This window comes from Microdochium trichocladiopsis (genome assembly GCF_020744255.1).
Source record: "Microdochium trichocladiopsis strain MPI-CAGE-CH-0230 chromosome Unknown B0I36scaffold_1, whole genome shotgun sequence".
Taxonomy (NCBI): Eukaryota; Fungi; Ascomycota; class Sordariomycetes; order Xylariales; family Microdochiaceae; genus Microdochium; species Microdochium trichocladiopsis.
In genome coordinates this window covers 1,231,486-1,254,917 of record NW_025763544.1, presented here as the reverse complement: position 1 = coordinate 1,254,917, position 23,432 = coordinate 1,231,486, and the positions used below count along the sequence as shown (strand labels likewise).

Here is a 23,432-nt window from a genome sequence, read left to right as displayed (position 1 = left end):
CCACCGGCTTGTTCTGAGGAGATGACGCGCAGCTCACACATTGCCGATCCAACAAAGCGTTTGCGGCCTTGTGTCCCTCTGACGGACAGGGACCGCCCACAAACAAACCAAACGTAGGGCGGAAGGATGGCGCCCCGGATTCCGCAGTGCGACACATGCCTCCACCACCGCCCCAGCTCGACTAGCTCAATTGCACAAGCGGCTTTCGATGCTGGAAGCAATCGCGCTTGTTACAGTAGCCTTCCTATCGCTTACCAGGCCTCCAGTCTCGTATGGACACACCGTGCACAAGGCTTTCAACCACCCATGGTCGCTGGCAACTGAATCACGCGTTGCTTGTGTGCTGTGTGGAGAACAGCCCTTGACACCACAGTGGGTCGACTTCGGATACTGCTTGCGCCAAGTCCAGTGTGGAGGCCATCACATCTGTATTGACCCGCGGTACTGCCGCCGAGTAAACCTTCATTTTGGGTCTCTCATGCCTCCTCTGCTTCATGACCTCTTGATGATTAATTCCGACACGACACAAGACCCCTGAACTCACGGGCTCACTTAAGGGGCGGTCAACCGCAGACTGAACTCCTCGCCCATGCCCCGACAGGGGAACAAGTCGCCGCAAACGGTAACAGGGCCGATGCCAGCCCGCCAGGTAAAGTTCCTGATGTATAGCTACAGGAACGACACGAGATAGCACTTTCTCGAGCAGGCCTTTTCATTATTGCTATTTCAATAAGCTGGCGGTCGGCTGCTGACTGGTTTCCATGCTCATGCACAGCACCGGATATTCTCTCAAGAAGACTCTAAGCTGAATTTACGCGAATGCGACTACAGCACGAGCAAGCGCGTAGCCAAGGTTACTAACGCCATGTTTGCGAACTATCATTACAGCAAATCACCAGCGCATGCCCATCGTGAACCATCCAAGAGAACATTCGGTATCTGTGACTGGTTGTAGCAACGACGACCGACGTCTGGCGCCGTGATTGTCCGAAAAGTGCTGGGGTTACACGACACGGCTTGGCTTACAGGGCGAGGGATCATGCAAGGATTGTGATGTCTTGCGCATTCGAAGGGTCATGAAGGAGGACCCAGTCCTGGCCCCTGCCCCGCGGCTGTTGGCGTTATCACAGCTCTCTCGCAATCACACCTGGCAGAGTGAGATGGCGTCGTCTTTGGCTGGAAACAGGCCAGATTCATCACACCGGAAAAGACAATATCAAGGGCTTTTTGCGAGGCGCTACAGCCCACGCTCTCCAGCAGGCTATCTGCCTCGCTGACACGAAGGACGGTTGTGCCAGAGCCAACGATGCACTCACGATTCGCCAGGACTGTTGTCCGAGGTGCCGCATCTGCCATGTCGGGAGCCCAACCACTTTGCAGGGTTCTTATGGAACAACAACCCTGGAGGTGGACACCATTTGATCGCGTAATCATCATTGTCTAGAGTCGGGACCCCACGAAGCTGGGCTGGGGTGGTTGTGTACCATAGTAGGTATCCAGATGTCCTTTTACATCATGATGAACGATGGCTGCTGCACCACGGATAAAGCCACATCCGTCGGATGGGCGAATGCGTCTGCACGTGGATTGCGCACCGTACCGTGCCGAGTCGGGCGAGCGCAGCTGAATCGCCGTGATGACAACATTCTGTTGCCATTGAGCGAACTGGTGGTCGATCGATTGAACACCTCTCCGATGCCGATGCTCGCAGCCTTGGCGTTCTGCTGCGTGCCCAACGAGGGGGGGGGGGGGTCCTGGACAGTACAAGCAAGCATCGGGTCTCGGGAATTTTTGTTCAAGCGGCAACAACCTGGTGCAACTGCCGAGCGCTCGCCAGAGGTGAGGGGGTGCCGCCTGGCGTTATGCGCGCGGGGAAGTCCGTCTCGCCGGGGGGGGGCTGTCCATTCGGAGCCAAATTTCTAGCAGATCTGTGCGTGCGCTGGCTGGGCGATCCTTATGTCGATACTTCTCAGACTACCCGTCACGAGGCAAGTCTTGGCGACGCCTCGAGAAAACTACACCTGCCGCATGGCTCCGTCGGGCGACGTGTTGGGATTCCACCACCGAGACTTGGAATTATGCCTGCATCGTCTTCACTTATGCTTGTCGAAAGCAGCAAGCAAGCCCATGCACTTGAAGCCAGCCCTTGTCGTCCTAGCCACACCTCGAGGCGGCTCCGAATGTGGCAGCTGTCACGACTGTGCCGCCCTCGAGCAGCTTTGCCAATGGCGATGCGACTTTCTACTGGCCCAGCGCGCTGCAAGAGCGAGCCTTCCATGCCAACCGGGTTGCTCAACAGCCGTGCTTGGCCGCAGCCACGCAGCAGGGCCGGTTCTCATGATAGGACCCTGCGAAGCAGATAAAACCGAGAGTGGACGCACAGGTTTCGCAGTGAGCAGTCGCGCTCCCGGCAAGGGGATCCGCACCACTCGAACCCTGGGGTGAGGTCCGGGATGTGGGAAGTGGCCATTCCAGTCTGGGTTGGACAATGGCACACATGTGGTGGGAAAGCATACGCGAATGGAATGATGCTTGACTGGCTGGCAGACCCGGCGAGAGCCCCGAGAGCCCGTGGGCCCCACACGGGGCGCGGCAGAGGAGACAGATAAAGGAAAGGGTCCTCCGAGGAGGCAGAGGGAGGGAAGGACAGCTCCGTCGATAGCCCGGCTACTTGATGAACGGTGAGGACATCCCATGATTGTGGTTCGACTGCATAGACCTTTCGGCGTGCTTTTTGTGGGGCCCTGCAGCAGCTCCCGCCTGGCTCGCCGCTGTTCGCTCTAATTACCTTGTGGTAGTAGCTTGCCCTCTGCCTCTTTGCGAGCCACGCCCACGGATCAACGCGGGTCGATTGGACGTCCTAAATGTGCCGCCGGCTCCTTTTCAACTTTATATCGGCCAGCGTCTGGCTTTCAAGGCGAGGACGCGCGTGTCCCTTTCCTTCATCTCAGCAACCCGCCTTTACATGATTCGACAATGGCCCGTGAGGTCGTGGGCATTGGCCTCCCGAGTAACACACCTCTCCTGGACGCCGGGAGAGGGCTGTTCTGTCTGCGATTTGCAATGACCGGGAATAAGAGAACTCCCGGAATCAACCACAAAGAAAGAGCTCGGCGCATTGGCGAGGCCGGATGCTTAGTCACACATGACAAGAAGTGGGAGAGCATGGTGCGGCCCACACCACCTCCGAGAGGGTGCAGCGGCCCAGTGGTGTTCGGAAGCTGGGCGCGGATGTCACCTCGATCCGCCGCCCGCCGCGACGTGCCTGCCATGCGCCGGAGCACCTCCGTCACCGCGCGACGACATGCCTGCTGCAGTTTTCCCGTGAGGACCGCTGCATCTGCACGTCTCGTGGGCCGATGACCATGGAGTCATCCGACCATCATTTCATACGATCCCGGGTGTCCAATGCCTGTGACAGGTGAGTGCGTGCAAACGGGGGAGGGGCCAGGTGCAAAATAAACTGCTCCAGCTCATCCGAAGATCCGCAAACCCCCAGCACGGAAACGCAGTTCGACCGCCGTGGCACACAAATCGTGACTAACACGACAACTTCACTTCCAGCTGCAAGGCGCGCAAGGTCAAGTGCGACGGCAAGCTGCCATGTAGCTACTGCACCCGGCGGCACAGGGCAGACACTTGCCACTATTCGCCTCAGCTCAAACGGCGACATGCCCGCCGCAGCGACTCGCAGCAACTTCCGCGCTCCCCACGGAATCCTGCCCAGGAGCCCGGAAGTGAGCGGACGTCGCGGCAACAGCATTCTCCTCCGCGGCGAGGCTCGCGGCCGCAATCTCAGACGCCCAGGGACACAAATTCAAGCTCCAGGGACTGGAGTGACGGACCAGCCGCGCAGCAACAGCAACAACAACAACACCATGCTGCCTCCACCACTCACGACACCGACGGCGACGAGGAGGCCGAGGTGCCGCGAGAGGCCCGGCTGCTGTGTGATGCGCAGGGCAAGCTCATTTTCATTGGCGACTGTGCGCCTCTGTCCTTCTTCCAGAGTGTGCGGCAGCTGATCACGAGCCGTGTCGACGAGAATGCACTCTCGCCCAACAGTAGTCGGTACTCTGTTCTTGAGAATGCGCCCTCAAAACAGCACTTCTTCTCCGGCGGCGGGAGCAGCAGCCGAGGCGGCGCCCCAGATCCGCTCATTGATGCAATCCCGGCAGCAGTGTCCCGGTACTTTGCCGCGACGGCAGGGCTGGTTGATCTGTTTGAGAACACAGATCTCACGCAGGCCATCACGTCGTGGGCCAAGCACGGCAGCGGTTCGAGCAGCAACACGAGCGTGGTGCACTACCTCGTGCTCGCCATTGGCCACCAGGACACCGACGAGAGCCCGTCGCAGGACTATTTCGAGTACGCGCGCAGCTTGGCGTTCCAGAACCTCAGCGAGAACTTGGGCATCGGCACGGTCCAGGCCTACGTGCTCATCACGCTCTTCATGCTGCGAGCGTGTCAGATCAATGGCGCGTTTTTGTTCTTCGGCATCGCGGTGCGGTCCGCGTACTCGATCGGCATACACCGGACGGAGGTAAACCAGCGGTTTGGTCCGCAGATGCAACGCCAGCGGGATCGGCTGTGGATCAGCCTGCGCGTGGTCGACTTGTTCCTATCAACCAACATGGGCAGACCGCCCGCCACCTCGGACATCGACTGTACGGTCCCATATCGGACAGTGGATGGGGCCACGGGACAGGAGACATTCGACACGCTCAGTGCCTCGGCGCAGATATTCCTCATCATGGAAGCGCTTGTCGTGGAGGTTTACTCGCGCCGCAAGATCTCCCTGCAGCTGACCGAGGGCATATCATCACAGCTCAGGGACTGGTCGGGCAGATGGTTGCCGCAGATCAAGGAGCTCATGACGTCCGCCGAGGGTACTGGCACTGGTGGCAGCGGCAGCAGCGCAACGACGCCGACGCCTGGCGGACACGGCCTCGGTCACAAACACGACAGTCAGCAGATACAGCAGGTTCAAGTTTGTGCCGCGACTCAGGTACTTTCGTCCTATTACTACGCGGTGATCCTCGTCTCACGGCCGTTCCTCATGTTTGAAGTGCATCGCCGTCTTGGGGGTGGTCCGTCTTCGCGCTCCAGCAGCCAGCAGACGTTCTCGGGCAAATCGAAGCTTGCGGACGCATGCATCGACGCGGCATGCCTCATGGTGGAGCTTGTATCTGATGTCATTGAGCGGGGGTTCATGCCGGTGAAGATGCCGTTGGTAGTGTAAGTCTTCTTATCTCTCCCCCTTTTCCACAGGCCTGCCGATTTCAACATCTTCATGCGCACTAGGAATCTAACATGACACTTTTCTACAGCTCATGGCTCTTCGCCGCCTCTTTGACCTTGGGCCTCGGCCTAGTCGGCAATTTTGGTCGCATCCTCGAGCGGTACAGCCGTACGTCCATCCTCGCGCTCGAGTTCTTCGCGAGGACGGATGCCCACGCCATGCAGTACAGCCTGATTGCCAAGTCCCTCCTCGACGCGGCCCTTGCGTTCCTCGAAAAGCGGGACATGGCGGAGCGACTGCAGCGCACACAGAGCAGCGCACAGTTATTTGGCCTCATGCCGAGCGACAAAGCTGCCACCGCCGGTCAGAGTCCCACGAGTGGCGGCAGCGGCACATTCTCGCCTACTGGGTTACAGCATCGCGGATCTGCGGACTCTGGGTCCGGGATGTCCATGGCGAGCGGCGGCGCAGGTGGTACTGGTGGCAAGTATCAGGCGTCGCAGGCGCTGCCGAACGGAACTCCTGGCGCGCTCCGGCTGCTGTCGATGAACTCGCCGTTCGGTGGCGGGGGAGGTCTGGGCCTCAACGGCACCAACGGGAACAACAACAACAGTAGCAGCAGTAGTCTGAACGACACGTCGAGCCTTCTGGGCGGCATCGATGCCGAAGCCGGATTCCTCTCGCTCAGCGGGCTCGTGTCGGGCACGACCCCTGGCGGGCCTACCAGCGGGTCCAACGATGCCGATGCGATGTCGTTTGACCCCCTCATGATTGGGGGCGGCGAGGCTGGGGACCAGAGCTTCAACCTGTTCCCACTGCTGGAGGCCAGCGGAGATATCGATCTCGCCCACTATTTCTAGTTGAGCGTGTAGTTTGATCCGCGGGTGGCGTTGCGGTTTTATTTTCATGTCGCGGATGATATCTCGATATAGATTTGTTTTCCTGACGAGCGGGGAGCGGCAAAAGGATGGTGCTTCGCGCGGCGTTTTTTGTACTGTACACAGGTATTGATAGAGGGTGGGTTAGGCGGGCGATTGCCCTTCAGATTTCGCGTGCGTCAAATAGGGTCAGATAGACCAGGGCCATCGGATTTCACAACTCGAACTCCCAGCCTCAAGGCAGAATATTTTTTTCTTGCAGGCTGTTGACAACAGTTCCGCCAGTGCCCGATTATTGATTGACTTTGAACACATGATTGCAGCCCTTTGCCTTGTGCTAACCTCGGAGCATGCGTGATGTAAGTGATAGGAAAAGCCTCCCGTCTCCCCCTCCTTTCCTCCCTGCTTGCCCGTGACTGAGAGTAACACGGATTTGCACAAGCGGAGCGGTGGGGCTTCCCTCGAAGGATTGATAACTTTCAGATCCCCTTCACCCATCCTACTTTATGACAATAAATACGTAATAAAGCCAAATGCCTGGCTTACATACTCGATATCATGTAAGCAGGCACACAGCCAACCAGGCACGCATGGGTTTGTCAGGGTGGGCGGCCCGCCCTTTTCGTCTCGGAGCCACGGAAAGGGAAAGCATATCGGGTCCGTCCGCGCGGAAGTAGGAAGAGACAAGAGACACAGGTGCTGCTGCTGCTTATGCGAGCGGACAAGCCAATTACACAAAAGGGGGGGGGGGGTCGAATAAGAACATGACCAAAGACAAGACAAACAACGGGGGAATCGAAGCCGGAGCCGAAGCGATGGTCGCGGCCAGGGCGGGCTGGACAATTCTCCCTCTGCCCTCCCCTCCCCTCCCCCCTCTCTCTCTCTCTCTTTCTCTCTCTCCCGCACGGAGAACTGAGCAACCGCCGGGTCGGGAGCGGGAAGAAGCGAAGGGGCTGCGGCTGGTGTCCCCGCTCCTGGGCAAGGGAGTTTTTCCGTCGAGCCTTTCGTGGGAAGAAAAGGGGAGGGCATCCGAAGACACATAATAATGAAGCCGCTATGGGCTGATGGGGGTGCTGCGTAAGTGTAAGTGTAGTAGTAGTTGAGTCTTCGTCACGGACTTCCGGATGAAGCCGCCATGGAAGTGTTGGCCGCCTGGCTTCCGAACTCGGGGGGGCCTGCAGGCCCGAGGATCTGCGGGGGTGCCCGGAGCAACGGTTTTGTTTGGGCCTTTGTCTATCATTCGAGCATCGCTTCGTCGAAAAGGCCTTCGCTATAGATCCTCAGAGACGGGTCTCCGCTGTTATGCACATTACCGCTTTGAAATTCACTCTCAGTGGTTCGGAATGTCTGAATATCAGTAGTATATTTATCACGTCTAATTAGACTCTATATTTTGAACAAAAGAAAAGGGAAAACATGCAAACGCTATGGAGTCGGTATAAACATGTCGTGATCAACAACACCGCTATGTACATGAAATTCGCAAGCTCTATGGGATCGTAGGTGCTTTCAGATCCCTCAGCGTAACCCCCCAATCTTGTACATCTCACACACACGAAACTTAAAACTAGACATTACCGGCCGCCGAAGTCTCGTCTCTCGCCTGCTTCAGGAACGGAATGAGCGTGGTGCCCCCCGTGCCTTTGAGCTCTGGTGCGCCGTTGTCGTCAGACTCCCCGGCAGACGCGCTGGCGAGATCCTTCTTCGCCCCCGTGGTGCCCTTCTGCCCCGCCCGGCGCGCCGGCAGGATAATGTACCGCGTGACGATCTGGATGTGGATGTTGCGGAACGCCGTCAGCGTCTGCGTGGCCTTTTTGTAGGCGGCCAGGAACGCGTCCTGCTCTGGCGTCGTAGTCGTGGTGGTGGTGGTCGTCGTCGATGCCAGCTGGCCCACCGACACGGCGAGCTCGTGGATGCTGCCCATCTGCGACGCCGCGGTGAGGAACCGCCGGTGCGGGCCGGGCATGTAGTCCCGGACCTCCTCGTGGAAGCTGGGCTTGGGGGCTGTGGTGCTCGCCGCCATCGGCTCCGGGGACGACCGGGACGACGACGCCGGGGTGGCGGCCGGACTAGGGCGGCCGTTGCCCTCGTTGGTGTGCTGCACGCCCAGCACGACGTCGAAGAACTGGATCATCGACGACTGGCCGTTGCTCCCGCCCCGCAGCTGCCGCCACTCGCCCTTCTCCGGGTCCGTCGCCGACTCGGAGTAGAAGACGCCCCGGGGCAGGCCCGCGGCCTCCATGTTCTTGGAGCCCGCGAGGAACGGGCGGATCTTGTGGTAGAAGACGTCCGGGTCGCAACGCTCGTGCATGCGCTCGATCAGCGCGCCCACCTTGGCGATGCACGCGTCCATCTCGGCGAGGGCAGAGGTGATGGTGGCGTAGTCGCGGGTCTTGATCGCCTCTAGGGCGGCGAGGGAGGACGGGATGATGGAGGCGGCCTGCGCCTCCATGGCGACGCTGATGACGAAGAACCATGACTCGTCCTCGGTGCCGGTAAAAGTGTGCAGGCACCGCAGGCTGTCGACGTCGGTAAAATCCCGCCCCGAGGTGGTGAAGTTCCACAGGTTGGACCCCGCGTAGGCGAGAACGGGCGGCAGCTCGAGGACCTTGGCGACCTCGAGAAAGGGCACTGATATTGAGGCTGGGAGAATCTGAGGCATATTGTGTTAGTCTGTTGTAGCTGATGTGGTTTTTACATTGCAAACGGTACGACTGATCAAATCCATGATGAGTGACAGAGAGTGTAGCCTGCTTACCTCTGCGGGCTCCTGGCCACCCCAGACATAGGCATGCGTGAGGAACGACAAGACGACAAAGGCGCGCCGCCACTCGGGCTCTGAGCGGAGGAACTCTGTCGAGAGGACGTCCATGGCGTCGACGCGTGACCGCAGGGTGCCGTTGTCGAGCAGCACGGGCATCTCGTTGGCGAGGCGCTCCCAGGGCAGGTAGTACATGTCTGGCAGCCGGCACAGGGGCGCCTTGGCGGGGAGGAAACCGTTGGATGTGACGGCGTGCTTCTGCATGAGGTAGGCGACATTGTCGCTGTAGGGCGATCCCATTTCTGAGGGGGGAACTGCGTGTGGCGACATTGTGTGTGTAAGTGGTGTGTGTAAGTGAGCTGTCTCCTCGAGTCCTCCTTGTTTGGTGTGGCTGTCTGTCTATTTGGTTGTTGTCAATGTTGTTGTCAACTCGTTTTGGGAGTTGTCGTATAAGTCTTTTAGTTGCAGTTGTCAAAGTTCCGGCTTATACCAGGATGTGTTGCAGTTGGTGGCTGGAAAGGGGTATCAAGCTTGCAGGAAACAAGAGAGACAAGGAGGTCTGCACATGTGAGGCGGGCATCGTCGACTGGATGAAGGGTGCCCGCCCCGGCGGCGGCGGCGGGTGGTCGCGGGCCATTCTCTGTCTACTCGGATGCGCACGCAGGCGTTCCGGCGGCGACAAGTCGAGGGCGCCGCAGTGTCGTGCGATCTCCAGCCTGGAGCCCGGCTCCCGGCGCCGGAACGCGTGTGGGTGCGGATGCGGAACTTCGGATGGGAGGCGCACGCTGCCAAACCAAGGCACACACTCCACCCTCGTTGATGGATAACTAACTGGGCTGACGACATCCCGCCTGTCAGTCAGCTCAACTAGAGGCAATCGGTGAAAACTTGCGTCAGTCGTCCTAACATTATTGGCATCAAAAGTCTCGCCGTTTGTTTGGCATATTTATTGTCCGAGGCGAATTACAGCCTGTCACTGGGGCCTGTGCAACTGCAGGCGCTTTGTGCCGCTTGGGAATTCTACTCTCTCGTGGTACAAGATGGCACATCACGTCGTCACTCTGCGCAACAACAAAAATTGACTTTTCTTGTTGCAATTGTCGCTGTGTTGAGGCATATTCCAAGTGTCTCTGGCTGCAAGGGGGCAGTGACATCACATCACAGGCGGCTCTCTAGGAGGGTGCAGTTGGCCAGCCACACACACAAACTGGCAGCCCCTTGACGCCGCCACGAAGAGATGCTGTGCTGTGTGTGATTGGTCCAAAAAGACTGCAGTGTATCTGCAGGGCCTCGAGTGATGGCGTCAATGGGCGACCGCATGGCAGCCTGAGGAAGTTTGAGGCATGCTCGTGGTGTGCGATAGATAGAACGTCAATTCCAGTCGGTGGGAAGGCACACACGTACGTGCTGTCTGCACACAACAGCATCAAGAAGGCGCTGCTCAAGCAATGCCGGCGTTGTTGAGTGTACGTCTTGAGCAGACGGGCTCATCGCATTCATTCATTTCTCCACGGTTGTCCCTCCACCATGCACGCCCGTAACGGCAGGTGCCTGCCATGGATTGTCCAGCAGTGTCTCAGCGCAGAGAGGCCCGAACCGCACGGGACTTCTTCCTCTAATCATCACAGGGTTCTCGTCCCGGCTCGATGCTGCCGCCTTGTACTTGGATCACGTAACGCACGCGGCTGCACTTAAGCTTTATCCTGGGCCATGCCTCGAGCGGTGACGGTATTGCAGATCCCCTCAGCCAGCCCGCAGGCCGATACCGCTACAGCACTGGCGGTGCCGTGCAGCATGCCTCAGGGTGCATCTTATCTGCGCCTGGTTATTCCCGGCCCGCCTGCCCACCCCCGGAACACCACTGCCCTCACCCACAACCACAACCATAACCACAACCACAAGCGTCGCCATCTTCCCCGGTTGCGGCCCTAGCTCTGTGGGGTGCCCACTGCTGCCCTGCATTGGACTCCGCCTGTCCTTCCCAAAAGGCGTGCTTCTTCTCCAGCCTGCCCAATCAGCTCCCGTCCTCGCAGGCCCTCCTCCAGGCCATGCATGCATGCCTTCACAGCTCTGGCGTGCCGCCTCTCGCCCTTTCGGCCTTAGACGACGCCATATCATCTCTTGTTTCCAATGCCATCTCGTTGCTGTCATCGGGCCTCCATCGCCGGCCGCCAGGCATGGGCCCGCTCCACCCTCCCGCACCGGCCCTCGGCGCCTCTCCCGCTTGCCCACCAGGCCCTTTAATAATCAGCATGTTCCCCTACGTAGTCTAATTTGTTTGTTTAAAGCTTCTGGTCCTCGTCTTCCTTGGACAGAGCCTCATAATGGCTCAGGAGTCCCGCGTTGATTCCCTGACATTGACTGTCGCCTCGCACCGAGCACAATGTCGACATCTTCGCCCATACCTCCGGCCCCGGATGACGACGGCCAGGCCATACGCCACTTGAGTCCGCCAGTGACGACACCTGCTGCTGCTGCTGCCACCCGGGTGTCGTGCGAAGGCTCCCCAACCTCAGGGCTTGCAGAACTCGCCAGGAGCATCAGCGAGCGTGATGCACAGTTGGCATACGAGACGAGGGAGGCAGATAGGGGACTGCCTCTAGGCAATGACCACAGTGACAGCAATCACAACAGCGCCAGTGACCATGGCGGAGGCAGCAGCGGCACAGATACAGGCGACGAGAAGCTCGTCGTGGCCTGGGAGCTTGACGACCCCGAGAACCCGTACAACTTTTCAAACGTCAGTTTACTTGGTCACCCTGAAACAAGACCTATAGACTGACTTCGTGTGCCACGACCAGGCCAGGAAAGTCGTCATCCTCATCGTGTGCATGGCCTGCATCATAAACAGCACCATGGGCACCTCTCTGCCCAGCTTGGCCATCCCTAACATTGCCAGCGAGTTTGGTGTCACTTCGCAGCCTCAGCTCGTCTTACCCATCTCGGCCTTCCTCATAGGTTTTGTCTTCGGGCCTCTCTTCTGTAAGTCACTTCCTCGCCACTGGCTGTCTTTCCTAGGCGGCACTTGCTGATATGGAGACTGCCGCCACACCAGGGGGCCCTCTGTGCGAGCACGTCGGTCGCCGGCCTGTCCTCTGCATCACCTTTACTCTCTTCATGGTCTCCACCATGGCCTGCGCCCTGGCCCCGAACTGGCCGGCTCTCCTCATCTTCCGCTTCTTCACGGGTGTCTTCGCCAGCGCCCCGATCCCTGCCGTCACGGGCGTCGTGGCAGACTTGTACGGAGACCCGCTGACCCGCGGCCGGGCCATGGCGTGGTTCATGGCGACCACCGTCTTCGGTCCATTATTTGCCCCAATCATCTCTGGCTTCTGCGGCCCGACCATCGGCTGGCGCTGGGTCTTCTGGATCGGGCTGATATATGCTGGCCTGACGGCGGTCCCGATCTACTTGGTCCCCGAGACCTACGGACCGATTTTGCTCACCAGGCGAGCCAAGAAGTTGCGCAAGGCGGACCCCTCCGCGGAGGTGTACTCGGCTGCCGAGCTTGAACGGCGGGACTTCAAGGAGCTCATAACTGTCGTGCTGACCCGTCCTGTGCGGATGCTCGTCACTGAGCCCATTGTCACGGCGACTTGTCTGTACTTGAGCTTGGTATAGTGAGTATTTCACTCTTCACTCCTCTTCAGCCAGCTTGCCCACGATTCCTCCCTTCCGTCCCATCTTCTCCGTGCCAATGGGATCCCAACACTTCTCTCCTGCGCGAGCAGTAACCCAAGACCCAGAGAACCGCCAGATCCAAAAAATGCTAACGCCGAAGTTTCCTCCCCGCAGCGCCATATTCTACATGTCCTTCCAAGCCTTCCCTCTAATCTTCCAGCAAGTCTACCACCTCTCCCCCGGCGTGACCGGCCTGTGCTTCCTCCCCATCGGCGCGGGAGCCCTCATCTCGATCCCGATATTCATGTTCTACGACGGCTACCTCGCCCGCGCGCGCGCCCGCAACGCAAGCTGGACCCACCGCGAAGAGTCCCGGCGCCTACCCCTAGCCTTCCTGGGCGGTCCCCTTTTCGTCGTCTCGCTCTTCTGGCTCGGCTGGTCCGCCAGACCACCCACCCCGACCACCACCGCCGGCGTGCCCTTCGTGGTGCCCATGCTCGCGGGCCTGCCGTTCGGGTGCGGCTTCATGCTCATCTTCATGGCCCTGCTCAACTACCTCACCGACGCGTACGAGGTCTACGCCGCCTCCGCCAACGCCGCCGCCTCGTCCGCCCGCTCCATCTTCGCCGTCGTCCTGCCCCTCGCGACCACGCCCATGTTCGCCAGGCTGGGCATCAGCGGGGCCTGCAGCATGCTCGGCGGGCTGAGCGCCCTCATGTGCGTCATCCCTTACGTTTTTGTGTGGAAGGGCCAGAGTCTGCGGGCCCGCAGCAAGTTCTGCATCGCGCTCAAGAAGAGGAAGGAGGAGATGGAGAAAAAAGAGGAGGAGCAGAGGCAGATCCGGCAGAGGAGAGAGTCAGCGCTGCTCATGGACGGGCAAGGCGGCCGCGATGACGTTGGTGTCAGCCGTGATCATGTCGCTGCCGGCTCGCATACAAACGAAAATTCGAGAGAGAAAATGAATGAAAAGTCACGAAGTATGTCATAGAGATATATATACAAAAAGAGACTCATTGGACACAAGATAACTAGAAGACGAACCAGTTTGAAGATACAGCTTGGCCATTGAGATATCTAAGAGCTGTACGTCGACTTGCCCTGCAGGAAACCAGCGAGGCAAATAGTTATATAAATGCCAAAGGCATAATGCACTAGCCTCCTTCTTCCAAAATCCGTTAGACGCGGCTTTAACCATGCTTGCGAACACTCTGTGCCCAGACTACGACGAAATTAATGTCCAAACTTGACTCAATACAGCATCACGGCTGCCCCCGTTCGACCATCTATTGCAATACCATGAGCTTTGCATCTGCCAAGGCCTTTTCCAATTGCACGCCAAACTCTAGAGTGCTTTCGAAGAGAATCTGTTGCCTTGCTGGTGCGCTATGCCAAGTCATGAATTTGTCCGGGCGGGCTTCTCGAACTGATACTCTGTGCTCGACGCTAGACTTCGACCTTTTCAGACTGCTAGTGCCACCGCCAGCTGGCTCTTCCTGCTGACCAGGAGGAAACCGGGGCATTTTGTCTCCCAACAATGACTGTGTTCTCGTTGTTACGAACCCTTGAGCAGTTCCAAACGATTGGAGACTATGTGAAAGCTCCGTGTCGCCGGGGACGCTCGCGATCTGGACAGAAAAGCTTCTCTTCGGAGTACTCAAAATCTCTTTCAACCTCTGAGGGCATCCCACATCATTTGTCTTGGCTTGCTGTAACTCATCATCTTGACGGGTCTGCTCAGCACTAAGCTCATGGCATGTGACATGAAGAGATCTCTGCGTCGTCGTATCTGGGACGCGTCTTGGCGCAGCCACAACCGCTGTGTGAGACTCACTTGATGAATTGACAGGATCTTTATCCCAGAGCTGTGTCTGTGCACCGGTCGCCTTGATTTCCACACCCCAAGGAAGAGACTGTTGCTGAACGGAAGCTGGTCTTACACCTAAGTAGTTGACTCCAACGAACTTCCTCCAAGGGCGGACTTTCTTGAGGTTACCTGGGTCTCCTTCACGGTTAAGGACAAAACCAGGAGTCGGTGGCCGCACAAGCCGTTGAGCTTTGTACGCCGGGTCATCACACGACTCTCTTCTCCTTTGCGATTTTGACATGAGCAGCGATTGAATCTTTGCCAGCATCGGTGTCTTATTCTCCCTCAAACGCTGGTTCGAACCCAAATCTTCGCGGAATTTGCTGACGACCGGAGCACCAATCAAAGGGGGCTTTCTCATAGCTGGAAATCTTGTGGCGATTGATAATAGCTCCGACTCTCTTTGCTTGAAGCTCGCAGATTCTGGTTCGATGGGAGTGTCGTCATTCGGAGTCTGCCACCAGTGTCGTGATGGATTGCCGTCTTTAATTCTGAGAGTGTCAAAATGCGTGAAAGCTGTCTGGTACGAGCTTGATCGTGACTCATTATTTCTGCCGGTCTCCGTAAGTAGAGCCTCTCCTATTGGCACGTTAGCAAACCAGATACGAGCGGGATGGAACTTTTGTATTGCTTTGCAGTCGTACCTAGCTTATCAGTTGTTGTCCCTAGGCCGAAGTCAGTGTTTTTAGGCCTCATATGATCCGAGGAGCCAGGTCTTGACTGACCAGATAGTTGGATGGCCGTCTTAGGGTGATCAATCAAGCCAGGCTGCAAGCCATTCGGGGACAGTATCAGATGGCTGGACTCGCTTCCATTAGTTGGCCCAGACATTCTGGTTGGAAACAGCTTCAGTCGATTTTGTGGGTGTTGTTTGAGCGGTAGTGCATGCAATTTGCTGTCGATGGATGAGTTAGAAGATGCAGAACGGGCTGTTTCTTGCTGGCCTGACATGACGCTGTCTGTTGTTTTTCCCGAGCACAGCGAAAATGGTGGAATGCCCTGGCTTCGAAGCCATAAATCTAGCGGCTGATCGGATTTCAGTGAAATGTCAAATGCGAAGCCGTCGTCGAAGCCCGCCGATGAGTTATCTTTGGCACCTGAACTCTCTGGTTCAGTGACTCTGAGCTCAGGCAGTACTTGATTGCCACCCAAGAGTTCAACAGCTACCTGAGTCGTAGCTACCTCACGGTTGAATAGTGGGAGCTGCTTCCGTTCAGGTGAAGTCTGCACGGTCTCCTCGCGCAAGGTGTTGCCAAAGAGCTCCTGAGGATCTTCGAATACTACAGGAACCAGATCTGGCAGCCAGTACTGAAGACTGCCTTCAGTGTTGTGGATACCAACAGCGTTCACGAGTTTTGGCGGCCCTTGAGATGGCATTTGAGGCAACGAGATGTATTCTCTCAGCTTCGGCGGAGGCTGCATAGGAGAGGGCAATCGCAGTGGGCTGACTGGGCAGCTGCTTCGACGACGGTGGGTTTGTTCGCCTTCGGCCTTTTCAACTGGACTTTTACCACTGTCAGCGAGGTCTCTCTCATTTCTGCCATGATCAGTTGGTGTAGCAGTGAGCAATGCATAGATGTCGAACTCGAGGGCATCTCGTGGGCCGCCAGTCAGAGGCTCTTTGGTAGCTGCAACCTCTTGCTGGGGTCTTGCGTTGTGTGCTGTCGGCATCTTGTCGCGGCCATCGTTATGAAGTTCTTGCTCAATCCTTCTTTGCCTCGCTCGTTTGAGTTCAGCTCGACGGGCCATCTCCTCTTCACTGCCGCCGACCTTGTGATACGGTTCCTTCTTGGAGTATGCCTTCTGGGACAGGCGTTTAATGATCTTTGTTCGCAGGGCAGCAAGACTCGGAGTGTAAGTCTTCCTGGACGGAACGGCAGGACTGGCGTCACCTTCATTGTCGGAATCGTCGAAGAACAATGAAACTGGCGGATTGAAGTTCGTCACGAGATGGTCGAGCTGGGGAGAAGGGGGGATGATGAGGTTGGGTGAAAGAGCTCTTCGAGGCGCGTGGCGTGGCGCAGGAGAGACTGAGCGACTAACGGAGTGAGGTCGCGGTGGCAAAGGGAAGACATCTTCATCAGCTGAGCGCGTACCGCATCCAATGCGGGCACAGCAACTCATGATGGCAGCGTGTCTGATCCGTGTTGTCCTCCTGCCAAATCCTGGAGCGATGTCTCTGGAGGTGGAGGTGGATTCGAGATGACAACAGGGGCGCAGGGGAGAGATGACAGGTCCTCCCTCGGCTTGCACGGCTTGCGCGTCATGTGGCAGCAAATTGATGGACGGACTGAAAGCAAGTGCTACCACACGCTATAATTGCCATCAGTCGCAGACCAAGGCTGTGGCATGGGCGGGAAGGAGCGATTCGCGCCATGTAATGGTAGCTGCACACTGCTCGAACGAGGCTCTTCAAGTTGTGACAGGCGTCCGTTGAACCAAAACATTGGAGTATCGACCTTTGACGAAGTAATGGAACAAATTTCACTGAATGATGAACAATGTAGTGTTGGTGAGACTCTTGTTGCAGACCTTGCATGCTGACGCCACGGCCTTCTGGCCGAGTTTCCTGGCCAGCAGTACCTGTAACTGAATAGATTGACCGGTTTTGCGATGTGTCACGAGTTGACCGACCAGAAATCGAGAGGACAATGGACAAACGGGACGATAGGTGGACAATCTTCCATCGCGACAACTGATTGCTCACTGACGTCGGCGGCTGGGGGGTGCCCATGTCATCAGCTGTTCTGAGCCAAATGTCCAAGAGGTTGATATCACAATCAATTAGTCTCGTTGTGGGTCAAAGACGTTACTACAAGTTTAGAAGCCAATATTCCTGGCGAGCGCTTCAGAGCAAGAATATTGTGAGATCTCTTAAAATCAGCCTTACTAGAGAAATAAGGATGTTGTGATATGGATCAAATCCTGGGACTGTTATCAAACAGTGTTAACGAATTGAATCTCACCTCGAGAAGACTGAGGTTGCATTGTGGTTGGAACACATTCCAAAGTCCTTGGTTGCAAAATGTCGTTGGAAGGGCGCGAGCGCCACTTCAGCCGCCCCTCCCGCTCGCAGCCCACGCAGAGCTTTTCCAGCGACATCACACCCAAATCGACAAACGACAATCAGCCCGTCCGATTCTGCCATGCTTCCAGAAACGCGTTCGCAGGACGCGGCAGCCGAGGACGAGACACCGGTGGCACCCGCTGCCGACCCGCGCAAGTGTCTCGGCGCAGATTGCGACAAGGATGCAGGGGCCCTACAGTGCCCAACCTGCCTCAAGCTGGGGGTGAAGGATAGCTTCTTCTGCTCACAAGAGTGCTTCCAGAGGAACTGGGTAAGCCAACAAACACCGGCACGACTTAAACATGAACTCCTGAATCGAGGTCTGATGCAGGAATGACTTTAGGCTGAGCACAAAGCCGTGCACAAAGCTCTGCAAGTAAAGGCGAAAACTCAGAATGGTATGAAACTCACCTCACATGCTTTCCCGCGCCTGGCTCACGAAAGCTGACGATCCCTTGCAGGACCCTACAATCCATTTCCCAAGTTCTTCTTCTCGGGGTCCGTGCTGCCCGTCTACCCGTTGTCTCCACGACGGGAAGTCCCAAAGTCGATTAAGCATCCGGACTGGGCAGTCACAGGCATCCCCAGAAAAGAGATGCGGCTCCACAAGACCAAGATAGAAATTCTTGATGCCGCTGCTCAGGATGCGATGCGCAAGGTGTGCAGATATGCCCGTGAAGTGCTCGATATCGTTGCCGCGGAGGCCAGGCCAGGTGTCACGACGGATTATCTCGACGAGATCTGCCACAAGGCTTGCGTCGAGCGCGAGGTGAGTCTTCTTTGCAGCAGGTTGATCTGTACATCACCATCAACGTGTATCCCACCGGCGCGATTCTGACATGGCAACTTAAAAGTCTTACCCGTCACCCTTGAATTACCACAACTTTCCCAAGTCTGTGTGCACCTCTGTCAACGAGATTGTCTGCCACGGAATCCCTGACCAGAGGGTCCTGCTCGACGGTGACATTCTCAACCTCGACATCTCGCTCTACCACGGCGGCTACCACGCCGACGTGAACGAGACTTATTATATCGGCGACCGCGCCAAGGCTGACCCAGAGTCGGTCCGCATCATCGAGACCACCCGCGAGGCCTTGAACCAAGCGATTGCCATTATCAAGCCCGGTACACCATTCCGCGACATTGGCAAGGTCGTCGAGAAGTATGCAAAGTCGCAGAAGTGCACAGTGATACCGACTTGGGGCGGCCACGGCATCAACACTGAGTTTCACCCGCCACCGTGGATTGCGCACTACGCCAAGAACAAAGTGGTTGGCATGTGCAAACCAGGCATGACCTTTACGATCGAGCCCATCCTCACGCTAGGCAGTGCGCGAGAGGTGGCATGGCCGGACAATTGGACAAATGCGACAGCGGATGGGAAGAGAACAGCGCAATTTGGTGAGTGTCCCTGGTCGTTTACCTGGATAGATGGCTGGCGGGACCATTCGCGAGATATGCTAATGCAATCCAACCGCAGAGCACACAATGTTGGTGACCGAGACCGGTGTCGAGGTTCTGACAGCACGCCTGCCAGACTCGCCCGGTGGACCAATTCCCATGCCAACTGTGGCAAACTGATTCGGACGGCGTTACTGATGATTCTGGTTACGGATGGTGCATTTGTAGAGCGTACAATCAAATTATCCAAGACTGTCGATAAGGCAAACCCTGCTCCGAAATCGCCGAATCGCTGCATCCTATTCCCATACATCCGACCGTGTGGTTTGTTGTTTGAATCGTCCGTATATGATGAAAACAGTGTTTTGCGTTGCATTAGAGTGGGCAACCTCAAGATCATAAACCGACAAGGAGGCATTTGTGCAGGCCAAGGGTGGAATCTCTTTGGCCCGGCTTCGAATCGAGCCTTGCAGAACACATCCTACGTGCTTTTGGCTGTGTAAATGCGGTTCCCTCTGTGAATGCTGTGTTGCGAGCTGGGTCCTCATTTGATATTGCCCAGGTGGTCTACACGCTCGGCCTCCCTGCACTGCAGTACAACTACAAAAAGACAACTCTGGGGCGGCCAAGGTCTTGCCAAGTTTTTACAGGATTATTAAAGTCTGATTTCATGGTAGGAGGCACTGACACCCACCCGCTCTACTAGACAAGCTCGAGCAAGCTTTCTGCTCGTCGTCTGCTAACCTCTGTCTCATCGATCAGAACCAGACAACGCAGCGAACGCACCGAGACGGATTCTTTCACACACACCTCACATTCACTTCACATTCAAAAACACAACCAATCTCACAACATCTGTGCCTCCTCAAGATGGCCCCTCGCGGCAAAGGCAAGAAGAAGGGTCGTGGCGGCAGAAAGGCGACACAGCCAGCTGGTCCTGTCGCCGCAACGCCTGTCAGCAACGCTGGACCGTCGGCAGCATCGCCGGCCCGAGCCGCCGCCGCCTCCTACAGTCTCAGCGCTGGAGCTGTCGAGCCCGAGGTCCTCGCCGTCGCACCGCAGGCGCCCGCTTTCACACACAAGAGCCTCTTCGCCGTACCTGCGTCCTGGAACGAACCGGAAAAGTCCTGGGCACAATCCTACCGCTTCCAGCCCATGGTGGATGCGGATGGCGAGTGGTACACCTTCAAAGTCGTGGAGGATGCGTCAAAGCAATGGGTCGATGCATTCAAGTCCCACATTCTGAACACCATCGGCCTCACGCTCTTTCAGAAGGATGAAGAGGATGGCAACTTGCCCCTTGTACTCGACAGCACCACAACAGGTGACGTCTGGGTCACAAAGAACCTCGTTGGCAAGGATGGCAGACTCTTGTATGGTGGTCGCCTTGGAGGCAATCCAAACAAGAGTGTCAAGATTCGACTTACAGTACGTTTTTGGCGTGCTGCTTTGTCCTTTAGTTCCGTGTTTCGTCCCGGAGAGGATGCTAACCCAAACTTGTTCAGGGCCAACGCGGCGTATCTGTCGATGGCGTTCAGCAGCCCGGCTGGCAATGCCTTGGAGAGGGCATCACCCTTGCCAGCAAGATCCGTCTGGGAAAGCCAGCCCGCATCCCCGCCAGCGTGGAGAATCTCGTCTCCGACGTCAACTTGCCTGAGGTCGAGATCCCTGAGGCTGGGCCGTTCTACACGCTCCATGATGTCTGGTTTCAGACGATCGTTGGAAACAGCGATACCTTTGGCGAGAAGTTCAAGCTCGACGAATCTGTTCTCCATACCATGAACGACAAAAAGCGACGGCACGAGATCATCGCGTCGCTCATCGAAGGTATGCGGTTTGCATTAGACCTTGCAACGCCTGCTGATCCTGCTAACCATCATCCAGCCTCCCAGCATGCCGGCACCTGGGATCTTCTCGGAGATGGTCCTGTTCACCCACGCGACATGTACGAAAAGCTCAAGGCCTTTGATCCTCAGCGAGATTCAAAGGAGTGCGACAAGTTTGAGGAACACATCTATGGCATTCGAGAGCGTGCGGTCGTGCCCAAAGGCAGCGACATCCGCGCTGACTCGATCGTGCTGCCCAGCGGCAAGGTCGTCGAGGATACGTCCGTCTTGAACCTCACCCCCGGCATCTCCGCGCGCGACATTGTGGTCTGGGGCGCTTACGACGGAGCCACGAAGAACATGGCCGATTGCTACAAGATGCATTGTGGCTACATCTTCGGCTCGCAGCAGACTATCAACGCCCACTACAAGGTCAGCCGCATGCTCACACAGCTAAACAAGCACGATTTCCGCATGTTCCGTCTGCTCTCCATGCCTCCGCACTCGACTATTCTCAACACCACGAGCGGTCGTTATGTAGCCGAGCAGTGCATGGTTTCCTACGACGACTCGGTCAATCCCGAACTGCTCAGAATGGGCCAGGCCCTTGCCCATGGTACTCTGGAACAGGACAGCCTTGGGCGCCTGGCTTGTATTGCGTTTTGTTTCCCCATCGCTCAGGTTCTGCGGGACTCCCACCACATCGCACGCAAGGCCATCGGCCTTCCGGAGTCTGACACAAAGACTCACGCAGCTGCCACTGCTGGTGAGATTGTCATTGGTCAGAACTGGTCGATGCCCATGGAGCGCAGCCAGCTCTTCCAGGCCCTGTCATGGATCCGCCTTCCGGTATGCGACAAGAACGGAGTGGTCTACAAGTACATGTACTTGCGTCCGACCTTATCCAAGGTGTACAAAAGTGAGAGTAGCGGCAGCAAGGAAGAAGGACTCACATACAGCATCAACCCTGGACCAGGCGACATGCAGTACAATATCGGAGACCATTCACAGTTGGAAGAAGGCCAGATGGTTGCGGTCACCTGGGAAACCTACGTCAAGGGCCGGGGCCCTCACCCTTATCGAGTCGCATCTGTCCCGGTTCCGGGCCCGATCGAGGGTGACATCTGGGACCGGACTGGAGACATTGCGGTGCAGATCCAGTACAAAGGGGCCAAAGACGGTCTCAACCACATCCAATACCTCACCCAACCTGGCGGAAGAGCCAAAGAAGTCACATCAAACATGTCCCATGCAGCCAAGGTCATTGCTGGTCTCACCCTGCCCGTCGCCCAGCCATTGACTCACCTCGCCATGCTTGAGTCGTGGCACTGGCAGCATGGTGCTCCTGACTGGTTCAAGGCGACATGCCACCCGCGTGTTCATGAATACAACTTCGACTATTACGACCGGGTTTGGCGCGTCACACGCGTGAGAGGCCCTTCGTTCGGCAGACCTCAGATCGTCGGTGGAGGCACAGAGGTGAGCACGGCAACCTTCGAGGCGAACTACAACCGCCTAGTCGAGCTGCTGCGCGACCACCCCAAGTACATGGTCGGCACACAAGTCGGCAGCCAGTCAAAGTGCTGCGAACATGTCCAGAGATGGAACCTGGGTTCAGTTCCGCAGTATGAGCCATATCTGATGCGGCTTTCCAATGGAGAAGAGGTCTGCACCTGTCTGAAATGTGCGCCTCTTGGTCGACCATGCATCTTCCTGAAAAGTGGAGGTGATCAGCGCACTGATGACATCCGTGGCATGGGCATCTGGAAGCTGGTGACCGGAGATGTGAGCGGCCACCAATACAGCCGGAAGACCGTACTTGAGTCGAGGCTGCTCGCAGACCTTGCGGCACTGAACGGTGGCGACGAGGAATAGGATGACAAAGACCTTGAGTGATCATGGCGAGTATCGACATGTGAGATTGAAGTGCTCGGTTGCAGCATGGTATTCAGTTAGTGTATGATGTAGTTTTTACGAGGACACATGAAATGTAGAGCTCCCACTAGACTATGATGTCTCGTTCTTGTTTTTGCCGACTTTATATTGTGCTGGAGATTCGCTATGTGACGAATTTTCGTAGATCAAGGGCTTCAAAGGTGTCCTGAAGGAGGCGTTAACCCGGCGTCTTCCGGGGCCCAGAACTTCTCATTGGTTTGCCGCCGTGTGATCGCGCAGTACTTCGTGTCGCTGCATGGAACATGAGACAAGGTCTTCGCGTCTGCGCCCGTTATATCGGGACTCCGTGTAGATTTGCGGTCTTTGAGCAGACGCGGGACAGTCTGTCCCAGCCGACTAAAAGATACTCTCGGTTCAGGGGGAGGGATAACGAGAAGCTTCTTCTTCGAAGGTGATCAAGGCTTGGCATAGAAGGGATTGGACACTACTTCAAACAACGAAACAATGGGCACTGACGTTAGAGGTCCGAATACAGCTCTGGACTTTCGAAGGCTGAAGTCGCGGGGTCGTTGCCCTCGGGGTTGTCAACCGGGACCCACTTTCCTGAAAAGGCAAATTCGCCGGGTTCCTCGACTTTCGGAACCTGCCCCCGTCAACGTCTTACCTTCAATCAGTCGCTGTCACGAGGGGAATTCACTTCAAAACAAAGGACTGGGAGCTGTGGTATAGTCTTTTTCATCATCTCAAAATAACTGTCAAGGAAAGAAAAGGGGTTGCGGGGTGTAACCCCTACATATACGAAGTGAAGTCTTTCTGCTTTACGTGCCAACGACATTGCTTCCCGTCCTGTCCGCGCCGGGACCCATTGAAGCTTCC

General features: G+C 56.8%; 7 protein-coding genes across 7 annotated transcripts; 5 read left to right on the top strand and 2 right to left on the bottom strand.

Annotated features, from left to right (window-relative positions):
- Positions 1 to 2,046: 2,046 nt before the first annotated feature.
- Positions 2,047 to 2,380, top strand: B0I36DRAFT_309700 (uncharacterized protein). Its single transcript, XM_046152170.1, has one exon. The coding sequence runs from the start codon at positions 2,079 to 2,081 to the stop codon at positions 2,361 to 2,363; it is 285 nt and encodes a 94-aa protein (XP_046018023.1). The 5' UTR covers positions 2,047 to 2,078; the 3' UTR covers positions 2,364 to 2,380.
- A 985-nt stretch (positions 2,381 to 3,365) lies between these two features.
- Positions 3,366 to 6,102, top strand: B0I36DRAFT_357334 (uncharacterized protein; the record flags this gene model as incomplete). Its single annotated transcript, XM_046157784.1, has 3 exons — positions 3,366 to 3,421; positions 3,565 to 5,238; positions 5,331 to 6,102. 3 exons carry the CDS (start codon positions 3,366 to 3,368, stop codon positions 6,100 to 6,102), a joined length of 2,502 nt encoding a protein of 833 aa, XP_046018022.1.
- Positions 6,103 to 7,687: 1,585 nt separating this feature from the next.
- Positions 7,688 to 9,211, bottom strand: B0I36DRAFT_235474 (indoleamine 2,3-dioxygenase; the record flags this gene model as incomplete). Its single annotated transcript, XM_046149400.1, has 2 exons — positions 7,688 to 8,773; positions 8,879 to 9,211. The coding sequence occupies 2 exons, from the start codon at positions 9,209 to 9,211 to the stop codon at positions 7,688 to 7,690; spliced, it is 1,419 nt and encodes a 472-aa protein (XP_046018021.1).
- A 1,901-nt stretch (positions 9,212 to 11,112) lies between these two features.
- On the top strand, positions 11,113 to 13,673 carry B0I36DRAFT_309694 (major facilitator superfamily domain-containing protein). Its single transcript, XM_046152169.1, has 4 exons — positions 11,113 to 11,621; positions 11,683 to 11,863; positions 11,937 to 12,501; positions 12,677 to 13,673. Exons 1-4 carry the CDS (start codon positions 11,265 to 11,267, stop codon positions 13,488 to 13,490), a joined length of 1,917 nt encoding a protein of 638 aa, XP_046018020.1. The 5' UTR covers positions 11,113 to 11,264; the 3' UTR covers positions 13,491 to 13,673.
- B0I36DRAFT_426527 (uncharacterized protein) lies at positions 13,658 to 15,379 on the bottom strand. Its single transcript, XM_046162394.1, is given in 3 exon segments — positions 13,658 to 14,996; positions 15,011 to 15,031; positions 15,092 to 15,379. 3 exon segments carry the CDS (start codon positions 15,315 to 15,317, stop codon positions 13,786 to 13,788), a joined length of 1,458 nt encoding a protein of 485 aa, XP_046018019.1. The 5' UTR covers positions 15,318 to 15,379; the 3' UTR covers positions 13,658 to 13,785.
- Positions 15,380 to 17,512: 2,133 nt separating this feature from the next.
- Positions 17,513 to 19,014, top strand: B0I36DRAFT_370858 (methionine aminopeptidase 1; the record flags this gene model as incomplete). The annotated part of the gene is made up of 5 exons (XM_046159955.1): positions 17,513 to 17,704; positions 17,777 to 17,831; positions 17,895 to 18,202; positions 18,288 to 18,834; positions 18,914 to 19,014. The coding sequence occupies 5 exons, from the start codon at positions 17,513 to 17,515 to the stop codon at positions 19,012 to 19,014; spliced, it is 1,203 nt and encodes a 400-aa protein (XP_046018018.1).
- Positions 19,015 to 19,704: 690 nt separating this feature from the next.
- B0I36DRAFT_357330 (uncharacterized protein) lies at positions 19,705 to 22,535 on the top strand (the record flags this gene model as incomplete). The annotated part of the gene is made up of 3 exons (XM_046157783.1): positions 19,705 to 20,262; positions 20,340 to 20,661; positions 20,719 to 22,535. 3 exons carry the CDS (start codon positions 19,705 to 19,707, stop codon positions 22,533 to 22,535), a joined length of 2,697 nt encoding a protein of 898 aa, XP_046018017.1.
- Between the last annotated feature and the right edge of the window lie 897 nt (positions 22,536 to 23,432).

Coding starts and splice junctions, on each gene's coding strand:
- B0I36DRAFT_309700 (XM_046152170.1), top strand. CDS start 2,079: ATGCCTGCATCGTCTTCACTTATGCTTGTCGAAAGCAGCAAGCAAGCC.
- B0I36DRAFT_309694 (XM_046152169.1), top strand. CDS start 11,265: ATGTCGACATCTTCGCCCATACCTCCGGCCCCGGATGACGACGGCCAG. Junction 11,864..11,936: donor TGTCTTCGGGCCTCTCTTCT/GTAAGTCACTTC, acceptor CCGCCACACCAG/GGGGCCCTCTGTGCGAGCAC. Junction 12,502..12,676: donor CTGTACTTGAGCTTGGTATA/GTGAGTATTTCA, acceptor TCCTCCCCGCAG/CGCCATATTCTACATGTCCT.
- B0I36DRAFT_426527 (XM_046162394.1), bottom strand. CDS start 15,317: ATGTCAGGCCAGCAAGAAACAGCCCGTTCTGCATCTTCTAACTCATCC. Junction 15,032..15,091: donor GACGGCCATCCAACTATCTG/GTCAGTCAAGAC, acceptor ACTTCGGCCTAG/GGACAACAACTGATAAGCTA.